Raw genomic sequence first — 11,972 nt, 5'->3', positions numbered from 1 at the left:
ACTCGGGTTCATTCACAAAAAAAGCCTAGGTTGCATTTTGGCAAGATTTTCGCTTTAAGTAAGCATGCTAATCAGCTAGCCAAGGGCTGTCCGCTTCATACTACCAGTCTGGTCCACCAGCGGCACAACTAACTGAGCAAACTAACTAAGCAGCAACAGTTACTCTGGTGACATGCTGCCCCCTCTGTATGAATTCAACAGGAGGCCAGTTCTACATATTGCACAATTAACTATGAGGAAAACTTAGCCATGTGACAGCTTGAGTATGTTTTTATTATGACACATTAAAGACACAGTTTTATTGCGTATTTACAGCGATCTTATGTCACACACTTTGTTGTTTTCTTTACCCCAACTCCTGATTTTGGCACACTGAGGTCAACATTCACGTCCTAGCAACGTGACCTTTAACTTCCCCTCCTTTACTCCAGTCGATGATGAGGTCCATGATTGTCTTATAATCACATTTATCAGACACTTTGTGCATTTTTAGCTTAGACATTTACAGCAGCGCTCTCAGCTCCAACGCCAGCACACCAACGCGCAGTTCATTGTAATGAGCAATTACGCACGCAATCACGGAGACTGTGGACTAGAGACACATCAATCCTAATAGTTATTTAACATGTAACGCCACAGTGGTCACAAGCGTCATAATGTTTCACAAAATAACCGATTCATTTGTGTAAATCCCTGAACTAGCTATAGTTTCTTTAAAGAACATTTGCCACTTTACGCACGCGTTTAAAGACAAAAAAGCGCAACTGAAAGTCACATTTTCCAAAAGTAAAATCGAGTAAACAGTCTTGACAAGATGTTGTTTGTCCGTATTTTGCTCTCTGAGTCGTTTCCTCTCTTGCCTGGTCGCTCATTTGTCGTGCGCACTCGGTGCGTCTTGGTTATAGTTTGTGCAAACATTACGCGCTCTGTCGGATCATCAATAAACTTCAAAAACACACACTATCCTCTGTGTATCAGATCCTTCAGTTTGCTCCTGAACTCCTTCCTCATGAGGCAGTAAATAATCGGGTTCAGGCAGCTGTTGGTGTGCGCCAGACACACGGTCAGCGGGAACACGTATGTGTGCACTATGTAGTACGCTTTGTCCCAGTTTACAGCGTTCAGTTTGACCAGCACGCTCCACAAAGTGATGGCGTGGTTCGGCATCCAGCACACGAAGAAGGACAGCACGACAATAGTGATGGATTTTGTAACTTGGGATCTCCGTTTGGGGTTGCTTGTTTTCATACTCCGGTTGCGGACGAACCGCAGCAGCATGATGTAGCTGATGGACACGATGGACATCGGCAACACGAAACCTACAACTATTTTCTGAATGTGATAAACTGCCAGCCAGTACTGACCCCCGGGAAACCGCAGCAGACAGAGTTTTTCTCCGGTTACGTTGCTGACAGTGGAGAAAATCGACGTGGGCGCAGTTGCCGCAGTCGCCAGTGTCCAAATAATCGCGCAGACCCACTTGGTGGAGCAGGAGTGGTGCACGGTTCTGTTCTTCAGGGCCGAGGCCACCGAGCAGTAGCGGGTCACACTCATGGCGGTGAGGAAAAACACGCTGGCGTACATGTTCATCACTGTGACCGACAGGACGATTTTGCACATGGCGTCTCCAAACGGCCAGCTGAAGTCCAGCGCGGTGTCCACAGCCCAGAAGGGCAGGGTGAGCACGAACTGCAGGTCTGTCACCGCCAAGTTGAGCACGTAGAAGTTCATCTTGGACTTCTTCCTCTCTTTTTTGACCCTGATGAAGAAGAGCACCAGCAGGTTGCCCACGAGTCCCGCAGCGCACACTACAGAGTAAACCAGGCAGATGAGGAATCTCAGGATCGGACTCCCGTCAGCTGACACGTCGATGTCCTCCAGGTTGCTGAAGCAGTCCATCAACGCCATTGACCTGTTAAAGCAGACACTTTCATTCTCCTCATCCATAATTCCAGCAGTTTCACGGATAGCTCAAGATAATCTGATCAGTGAAACATGTGTAAACGCAGCTGGATCTTGGAGTGCCACATTAGTGAGAAGCGCACGATGTCTCCAGCTCCTCCGTCTGAATCCACCCCACCCTCTTGCCATCTCCCCTCCTCCCTACTTATGATCGTCCAACCGCCACCACCACCACCGCTCTAAGCTGTGACAGGGTGAGAGGAACGGCGGGGTTGAGGTGTTCATTGGCTTATACTACGTTTGATGCGTCCATCCGTCTTGCGCGTAATGGAGGCTCCTTGGAGCGCGCGGATTCCCCATCTCCATCACCCCGAATCTAAAAATAACCCCCTAATCAATGATTTCAGATGATCAGTTAAGCAGAGTTTGTGTCAGTGCCAGGAAGGCACCGTGTGGAGCAGACAAGGCGTGCGTAATTGGTTTTGTGCCACCACAGTGAAGGATGGGCTGATCAGAACGTCCCTCTGCTGCCACCTGGTGTCAACATGTTAAACCTCATCTTTTTTTTTTTTTGAAAAAAAAAAAAAAGAAAACACAGAGATGTAACAGAATGCATTTTATTACATCTAAACTTTTCTACATAAACAGGTAACATTCAATAAGTAAACAATTTCTTCCAATGCAGGTAATAAATATTTTTTTTCACTTAGTATATTTGTACAAACTGACAGGGGTTTACTGTACACCGTCCTCTCCTCGCCCTCCTTGAAAAGCCTTTTTATGATTTTTCTCGGGTCGGAGCTGTGAAACAGAACCTGTGAATGTTTTAAGGCAGTGAGTGCACACGTCGACTTGAGTCTGACTTGGAGATTATTTCAGTTGTGTAAGACTCTTTATTGGCCACAGTCCTTTTTATATATTTTTTTAATAATAGTACAGCTTTCATTTTCTAAAAAATATATAAATTAATTTATTCTCTCGCTCTGAAGTGACACACAAAAAGCATACAAACGGACATCAAACACCCACGTTTGGATCTGAAGGTTCAGTCTTCCATACAGACATAATATACACACTGCTGACTTTTCCCTTTTGAGACATCATGACAACTGGTGATGATGTTAGATTTGTGTGCGAATCGTTCTTTTTGAACGAGTTAAATCGATTTGTGAGCAGCAGTGAATCCCAAATCCTGCTTCTGCACGGTGCAGTTGTGCATTAAGAGCCACGTTAACTTCTGGGTCAGCTTCTTCGTTTTGCAAACAGCCACCGGGCCGAAGAACGAGTCGTTCATGAGCACAAACCCACACAGAGCTGTGTTCAAAAAAAATACAGAACCAAATGAGTCATTCATGAGTTGGTTCGCTAGTGTCAATCTGAGCAAAACAAACCAGTTAAGCTAAAAAAGTTCAGACATTATCTGCTGACCACGTACTGATGGAAAGTCTGGTGAAGTTTCATAATCAACATAACATTTCTGGAGCGTCACAGGAAAAAAAAAAAAGTTGCAGTATTCTCCTAAAGAAGTGAAGGAGATGTGGACTCTAAATAAAAAATAAAAAACTGAGAAAAACATAAAATGGCTCCATTCAGCTCGTCCAGTGTGATCAAAGTCTGCAGGAGCCCTGAGATCCCAAACTGATTTAAAAGACTTTATTTAAACCTTGTCTCAGAGCTGCTAAGCTAAAAGTGTGCCCAATCTGAAGAGGGTGCACAAGTCTGACCAAATGTCCATGCCATTAAAAACTTATTTTTTAAATCAATTTGTGACCTTTATGGCTTCCAATGATTAGATTACTCTCATGAATCTAACAAAAAAAGCTGCTCAGTGGAGCACGAAGATGAGACTTTGGGTTTGGCTCGCGGCTAACTTGAATGAGGGTGAAATGATTTAACTGTGTGGCTCTTTTAAACTCTCCAAATGTTAATTTAAGCAAATTATCACAGTGACACGAGTCAGTTGGCAGAGCTTGTGACACTCATCATGTCGGCGTCTGGGGGAAAGGCTTTCTGATGTTGTAATTACACAGTTTGGCCACTAAAGCCTGGCGCTCACCCTGAGGGCTGGATGAGCTGAACGGAGCCACTTTGTGTTTTTTTTGTTTTTTTTACATTTTAGAACAACTCCTCATCACCTTCACTTGTTCAGGACAATGATCTAACACTGTTTTCCGATGAACCATCACCTGACTTTTCATCAGCATGAAGGTGAGTAGATAATGTCTGAATGTGTGTTTTGGGTGAACTGTTCCTTTCTCATCACTAACAGCCAAAGAGCTGAGCTGCTCAGTCCAGGTCGCCGGTGCAGATTTTGAAAACACAGCTAAGAGTAACTGCTGATCATAGTGGCCTTAGTTCAGCAAACACATAATCTGCTGCAGAAACGCTGTGAAAACACTGCGAGCCTGTTCACACCTGTGACTATAACTCGAGATGGAGTCAGAGGAGCTTCTCTCTCCCTGCATGGAATCTTGAGTTCTTACAAAAAAAGCAGCTGAACAACAACTGATTCTCCCTCAGAAAACTAACAATGTTGGACCACATGATGGAGCTGTGGGCATGAAACACGTTGAGGGGAACCCCCCCAAATCCCCTCATCATGTAGACCACTTCAACAGAAAACACATTCACGCCATCTGCTCTCTCACTTAATGTGTGAAATCGTAACCGGCTGCAACGTCTCGTGGCAAACATGAGGAAAGAAGAAGTCGTTCAAATCAATTAAATCTCCCAATTAAGTCTCTGAATATTGGTGATTAATATGCAAACTACACTTTGTACTGAAGGTGCAAGCACACATGCTTTTGAGTGATACATGAGCCACGATGTGTCATGTGTGGACATGATAAACTCACTATGGGTTTGTCTGATTAGTTATACTTTCATTCACTGGTCACCAGATATGTTATATGTGATCCCGGTTCTATGAAAATCATGCATGTCCAAAACCTCCACCCTTCACCAGCTAAGAAAACAACACTGATTTCCACTGTGACCAAGTATTTGCAGCTAACCCACAGAGTCCTTAAATGGTTTATTTAGCTAAAGAAGTAGGAGATTTCTCTCCACTCACAAAAGTATCTGGGAAATTCAAAACCACCAAATTTGGACACATGGTTTTCTTTAGAGAAATGCAGACTCATATATTTTATCAGCCTACGAAGCTGTTTTATCAGACTGAGTCGGATGTTAACATCTGCATGCTGCCGTGTGACGCCAGTGGTCTCTGTGTCCCATTTATAAGATAGAAGCTGAGCCTTTTGCATTGCAAACTACAACCAAAATCAAGGGTGCAAGTGGATAAACAGGGACAAATGATCCAAGAATCTTAAGCAAATGTCATTATTTCATATAGTAATGAAGTAAGACAGAACAAGAATAATGTCTACAGCCATGCTAGCAGCTGCGTAAGGCTGTACTAACCTCTAACACTAATTAGTACTGAGAGAGATGGGAACAGTTTTGCAGGTATGACGCCATAAGATATCAGACATGTTGAGGTCTGGAGGAAAAGTGAAGGCTTCGGGCACAACAACAAAACAAAACTCCGACGAAACACGACACTTCATGACCTGTCCAACAGTTGTTGAGATATTTTGGACCACAGTGGTGAACAGACTGAGCGAGCTGCTAACTCAGGGAGGATTCAAACTGCTAAAATCAAGACTAAATAAACGGCTCTACATAAATGAATGTGCCATTAAATGAACAAAGATAAAGTAGACTTTAATTTATCAAATGTGAGATACAGTGAAAAGATGCTTTACGTTTGTTTTAATTCCTATTTCTATTGTGAACTTTTTCCCCACTGTTCCTATTCATTTATTCTACTTTAAATTCATTGATTTATGTATTATATTCTGGTGAGTCTGAGACTCTCAGACAGCCACTGAATGTGAGAGCAGCAGTCGATCTACACACACTTGAAGTTAACCACTTTGAATGACAGCTCCGCGTCTGCTCGATGACAGAACTGTATCAAGAAAAGCCAAAAAGAAGACGAGATAATAAATACGATTGGGGAAATAAATAGGGGGGGAAATGCAAAGAAAAATAATACATCACGGAGAATTATTGCAAGGGTAAATAAATACAAAAGCAAGCAACTTATGTCACATCCTACAAATCAATTAATGTCTATATTTATTCTTAATATGACTTTTTAGTGCTTTTAATGGCATATAAATTAAATTATTGATAATTTTCTGAATTCCTAAGTTTTTACTCTGGCACATCCAGGCCTCCGTACTAACGCGGCTATAAGCTCAGCATTTATATTCAGCCAGGAATCTGATGGTGATCTGCCAACTCTCCCGTCGGTCGTGCTGCGACACGTTAGCATTTGCAAACGACTTCCAGTTTGATAGAAACAGCTTCGTACTTCCTCTTTCTGTGAGACTGGGGTCGGAGCTAATTTGGTGGCATCAAAATTCAAGCACGCCACCAAATTAGCTGCGAGTTAATCAATATTTAATGATCCATTAGGCGTTTCTTCATAGCAGGCAACAGGAATTCATAATACCTCCGTGATTAACTCGTACTCTAAATCATCGTGAGTCATTGTGCATTAATTAAGCATGTGTGTTGTGCCCTTTTTAAAAAGGGTGTGTCAGCTCCCAGGATACACACAGGTATCTCCACGACGAATAACTAAATGGTACCTTTTCGGAGATATAATAGAATCGAAAGAATAATAAAATGCACATTAAATAAAATCATAACACAACAGCTCCCGAGTGACAGTGACTCTCTCACACACACACACCCACGGAAATCAAACCTTTTGCAAAAATATAATATATAGAAATAAGAATACAAAATAAATAAAATACTGCACAACACAGGAAATACATTAGATTTGTTCCGGCTGTCAGAAAAAGGGGGGGGGGGGTCAATTTAGGACGTCTCCCAGTCACTTTCTGAAGAACAGGACGGGGATGTGAGGTGATGGGGCCGGCTGTCCCAAGTGATTATCTCATCGTGGTGGAACATCGGGGAGAGGCTGATCAGAGGGGACGCTGGGAAAGTTTGAAGGACACACAGGTTCCAGGTTCAGGTTCAAAAGTGTGTCCACTGTAAATTGTACGATACATTCATGAGCAAACGTCAGCTGAATGGCAACAACATCGAGATCCAGACCTCTGACTCGTTTTGACACTTCCACATCACACGCCGACTAACGCGAAGGGTTTTTAAGTCACAGACAGCTCATGTATTTTTAACCCAGCTGGCTCTGTGCCCGGCGTAAGTTGGCATTTTGACACCCCCTCATTCATGGTGGCACTAAGCTGTCTGCTTTCACTCTTCTACGCTTTTCCACAAGCAGTTCCCAAAAGAAAAAAGTTTATGTGTGACCATTTTAAGACATTCTTTTGAGTTTGACAACTCCGCCCCGAGCGCGCTGTGAAGCATGCTCACAAACAGGCACTAGTTTGAACGTGGTCACATGTCGAGGTCGCCTATCTCTTTAAAAGGCCCGATGCTGCTACAACAGCTTGACTTTTTTTTTTAACAATAATTCCTTGCCGACGGTCAAAAGCACAAATCTGAGAAGACAAGAGACAAAAGGACACAGTTTGAGTTTCAGACTGAGAACACTGTGGCACACAGATCCAACTGCACTCTGATTATTGGGATAATTCATAGGTACCATATATTATTTTTGGCATTGCGCGAAAAATAAAAACAAAACTCTTCCAGCTCCAAACTCTTAATTGGCAAATATAAATAGTCTAAAAGTCTCCTTTCCTAAATGCTGTATGCCGGCAGAGTCTTTGTAAGGAGTTGGAAATCAGAGAGTGAAAATTAAAAACTGGAAATGGCTAATTTCCACCCGCACACTCCCCACAGCATTAACCTGAAGGTCAAAAGGAATGCATATATATATATATATATATATATATATATATATATATATATATATATATATATATATATATAATTTCTAACTGTTTAAATATCATACATAACTTAAAAAGCATAAGAAAATTATTAGTACATGAATAAACTGTAAATTCAGTGTCTGAAAAGTCCTTGTCATTGGATAGAGAAATAATTCACCATGATTTAAAAAGTGAGCTCGAGCAAGAGAGAGAGAGAGAAAAAGGGGAGAGGCTCATACTGAGGAGGTGAGAATGGAAACGCAGGATCGAGCTAAAAGAGAAGAAAAGATGAGCACATGGCGACGGGCGTATGTATAAGCATCTGTGAGAGAAACAGAGAAACAACCTCCAGTCGTCCACTTAAAAACAGCAATCGAAGCAGCTCACTAGACTGAAATGTCCCGATTTAACATACAAAAGTAAAAGAGGAAAATAGATTTTGTTCTCTGTACACGGTGCCACTCCTTGCTTTTGTAAAAAAGAGCCGTCCTCTGCTGTGTTTTTGTTCAGGTAGCATCTCTGCTGTTTGTGCCGCAGGGTTCACATGCTGGACAGGTTTCTGATCTGGAGTCAGTTTACCAACACAATGTCACAGCCGACCCTTTCAGTGATGACTCAGAGCTGTTCTCAGGTCAGTACAGTGAAGGGAACCGTCTAAATATTGGTGCTCTTGTCTTTACGGCTGAGTTTGATGACTTGGGGCCAGTGTAGTTTCTGGATCAAAACTTTACCCTGCAGTCAAAAAGTCTTTTACTAGATCGAAGCCGGGCCCAAAGGGTAGCCTCGACCCGCCTTGAGTCAGTCCAACGATATAACGTCAGGTATCCCGCCGTAAATAGCTGCCACAGCTGCTTCAGTGCTGCTCCGGCTGGCCACCACCCCGGGATGGTGTGAGGAGTGTGAGGACGAGTGAGTATCGCGGAGGCTGCTGGAGGAGACCAGGCTGCTGGCGCTGCCCGAGTTGCTCGCCCCGTTGGTGGGCACGTTCAGCGAAGAGGCTGAGGATGCGCCCGATTGGTCGAGGAACAGCTGGGAGCTAGAGGAGGAGGAGGAGGAGGTGCTGTAGGGCAGGAAGCGGTTGAGCAGCAGCTCGTGGTCGTCTGAGGCTGAAGCGGCGGCTGCCGCCGCCATCACCATGTTGTAATGCTGTGGGAGATACACAAGACAGCCGGAAGTGAGCTGCTGGTAGAAGCTGCTGGAGTCACCAGAGGTCTCGGAGAGGTCCTCACACTAGAAGAAGAATTTTTCATTTATTCATTTATCTTTTTCAGCCTCTATTTGACCACTTTAGTCCCAATCAGATCAAAGATTTTTATTTGTTTCTACAAGGGAAACCCAGCAATGACGGGCAGCAACACAGAGTTTTACGCTCTGGGGTGGCAGCTGAATCAACCTACAATTCCAAAGCGTCAGTTCTAGAAGAGTTGGGAATGAGACTCATAAATCAACTTTTCTTACAAACGGCACCTTTAAAATGATCAGAAAAAAACATTAGAACACAGAGAACCAGGAGAACAAGGGTGTGTGTGTGTTTAAGTAGTAAATGAAGCAAGTTAGCTGTACTCTGATGTCATTAAAATGAGGCTGACTGCACCAGAGTTTTGTAACAAATGCAACTTTAATGAACTTTTAAAAGCACATTATGATGATGGCAGAGTTAATAAGAATCTACTTGGCTCACCGATAAATCCAAACAATCTACTGTCCCACACGTTGTGGCTGAACAAGGAAAAATGTCTGGAAGAATTATTCAGCAAACCAAAACAACCACAATGATTAAATCTGATCTAATTTTAATCGTTTCTGGATTAAAACTTATTCTATATGTAAAAATGCTCAGCTGGAAAAAATATTCACAGAGTCATCATCAAGAGATGATTAACTTTGTTACATAATCACATTTATCAGGGCTGGGTATTCTTAACAACCTCGCGATTCGATTCAATTTCGATTCTTTAGGTCACAATTCGATTCAATATCGATTCGGTTCAATATTGATTTAAATGCTTCGATATTGATTCGGCACTGAGTGGTAATAAACAAATAATTCATTAGAGTACCTGTTGATAATTTTTAAACTCAAAAAAGGAATCTTAAATGTAAACAAAGGCACAAGATGGGTTTAGTAATAAAATAGTGCCACCACAGTTAAGCTGAGAAAGTGCCATTGTTTCTGGGGCTGCATGGCTCATTTTTGTCTGACATAAACAGACATAACCGTGGTCCCTCCTCCCTCCAGCTAGACGCGAGGGGGTGACACGTTGACACTGAACCCCCCTCTCTCCCCGGAGGAGAGTGCTACCCGCGGGTGCACGGTGCAGCAGCCAGGGGGAGACCGACTGTGCTGGGAGTTTACAGTCTCCGAAAGAGCTGTGCGTCAGACGGATACCCGCCTCCACAGCTCCGACAGCGTTTCCGCTTCCAGCTGCTGAGGGTGGAGACCGAGAGGCGTCCGGTGAGGGACAGCGGGTGGTCGGGGGGCCGCTGCTTGCCTGAATCCGTTCTGAGGATTTTATGAGTCGATATTGAATTGGGAAAAAATATATTGCAATGCATTGATGAATCGATATTTTTACCCACCTCTAACATTTACTAATGTTTATATTGGGTCAGTAAATGTTAATGTATCTAATGGAATTTATTCTTTATGCTCCTGTGAAATGATCAATATTTCATTTCACACTGACTGACACAAACAGGTAGTTTGCCGCTCTCCTATGTTTTATTATCTCCTCATATCTGTTCTTCTGTAAAATTATAATCTTTTTACATTCTGATGGTTTTTACTGCTTATCAACTAGTTTGGCCCGTCCTCTTCCAGGTCACCATTAAGGCAGGAACACACTGGCCCAAACGTTGGACAAATGAAACTCTGACTCAGACGAGTTGGGGAACAAATCTGTTCGGACAGCGTCTGGTCAGATTCAGTCTGAGAGTGTCGGCGGTCTGAGGATTGGACGCCATTGGATACTCTGATTAGTTGTGTGCTAGCTGTTCAATGACCATTTTGATTGATTCTGATTGGTGGTGTGCTAGCGAATCAGCACGGTGTGTGGGAGGGGCGGAGGTGCAATTTCTCCTTATTACTTTTCCCCCCTGTGATGTCTTCATATAATAACGAGCCTGGAGCAGACAACACGACCGTCAGCTCAGCCAAAATGATCCTTCAAGTAATGCCAAGTATTGTATTCCACAAATGTCTTCTCAGGTCAAACAAATACTGAGCTAATTCTATGTGCACTTTATTTTTCTAATCTCATAATCTATGGGCTGCACTCCGTTCCGTCACTTCCTGTTGTCATGTTTTGGATTACTGGCAAGAGACCAGTGCCACCGGATGTTAAGGAGACTTATTGCATCTAGCGCAAGCGGAGAACGTACACGCTACTGTGTAGTTGGCAGCAGTCGAGGTGGTATGTTTCAATGCAACTTTTCTGCTGAACGGGTCAGACGAGAGGAAGCGGAGTGGTCGGATAAAGACAGTTGGCCGTTGGTTTGAGTCTGGGCGGAGTGTGGGCCACTTTAGAGTGGAGGTCATGGGACGCGGGTACCAGCTGGCGATGCCTTGAACTCCTCAGTCGCAATATTAACTGTAAAACTTGTAATAATTGTTGAGGCTGTCTGTTTGTTTAATCAATAACTTTGATTGTGACTCATAATATAAGAAATATTAATTGACATTTACAGTGACTGACGACAGAGTAAAACAGCTGTTTTTTCATATTTATAGCAGATTTATGTAGAAACTGGTATTTTATGTGATTTGGCGCCCCCCACAGGTTCTGAGTGCAACACCAAAGTAAATACAGTAACTGTAAATACAAATCATACATCATTAGACATAATGTAGCTGCTGACTACAAACAAACCTCATGACATCATAACTATGTTATGTGTTGAGAACTTGTGTTTTGAAGTCAACATGTGTGTAAAGCTGTGATCCTGCCCTCTCAATGAAGTTACACAGAGCTGAAACAAGTGGCAGAGACACCATTCACCTTATTATAATTCACTGTACCATCAACATGATGTTGAAGCAGGCTGAGAAACCCACATAATGTTGCTTAAAGTACAGCCACAAAGCCTCTGCTACTGCATCTCAATAAGTTATAAATGTGCATCTATGCTCGATACACACATATCATTAATGCAGAAATTGAAGAACAGACGTTAAGATTCTGAGAGTTG

The 11,972-nt window shown here is 42.9% G+C and overlaps 2 protein-coding genes across 6 annotated transcripts in view; both read right to left on the bottom strand.

Moving 5' to 3' along the window:
* Positions 1-254: 254 nt before the first annotated feature.
* Positions 255-2,039, bottom strand: LOC119018257 (relaxin-3 receptor 1). Its single transcript, XM_037095774.1, has one exon. It carries the CDS (start codon positions 1,945-1,947, stop codon positions 961-963), a length of 987 nt encoding a protein of 328 aa, XP_036951669.1. The 5' UTR covers positions 1,948-2,039; the 3' UTR covers positions 255-960.
* Positions 2,040-2,503: 464 nt separating this feature from the next.
* The window catches only part of LOC119018096 (E3 SUMO-protein ligase PIAS1-like), a 68,856-nt gene continuing 59,387 nt past the window's right edge, over positions 2,504-11,972 (bottom strand). For 3 of the 5 annotated variants that reach the window (XM_037095470.1, XM_037095468.1, XM_037095469.1), the window contains exon 13: positions 2,504-9,014. In XM_037095470.1, the coding sequence (XP_036951365.1) occupies positions 8,583-9,014 (432 nt within the window). In that variant the 3' untranslated portion in view covers positions 2,504-8,582. The remainder of the gene's footprint in view (positions 9,015-11,972) is intronic. The other 2 variants (XM_037095471.1, XM_037095472.1) reach the window with 1 other exon arrangement.

Source organism: Acanthopagrus latus, chromosome 4 (assembly GCF_904848185.1).
Source record: "Acanthopagrus latus isolate v.2019 chromosome 4, fAcaLat1.1, whole genome shotgun sequence".
Lineage (NCBI taxonomy): Eukaryota > Metazoa > Chordata > Actinopteri > Spariformes > Sparidae > Acanthopagrus > Acanthopagrus latus.
Note: the sequence above shows the minus strand (reverse complement) of the source record. Positions and strands in the feature narration are given on the sequence as shown.

Coding starts and splice junctions, on each gene's coding strand:
- LOC119018257 (XM_037095774.1), bottom strand. CDS start 1,947: ATGGATGAGGAGAATGAAAGTGTCTGCTTTAACAGGTCAATGGCGTTG.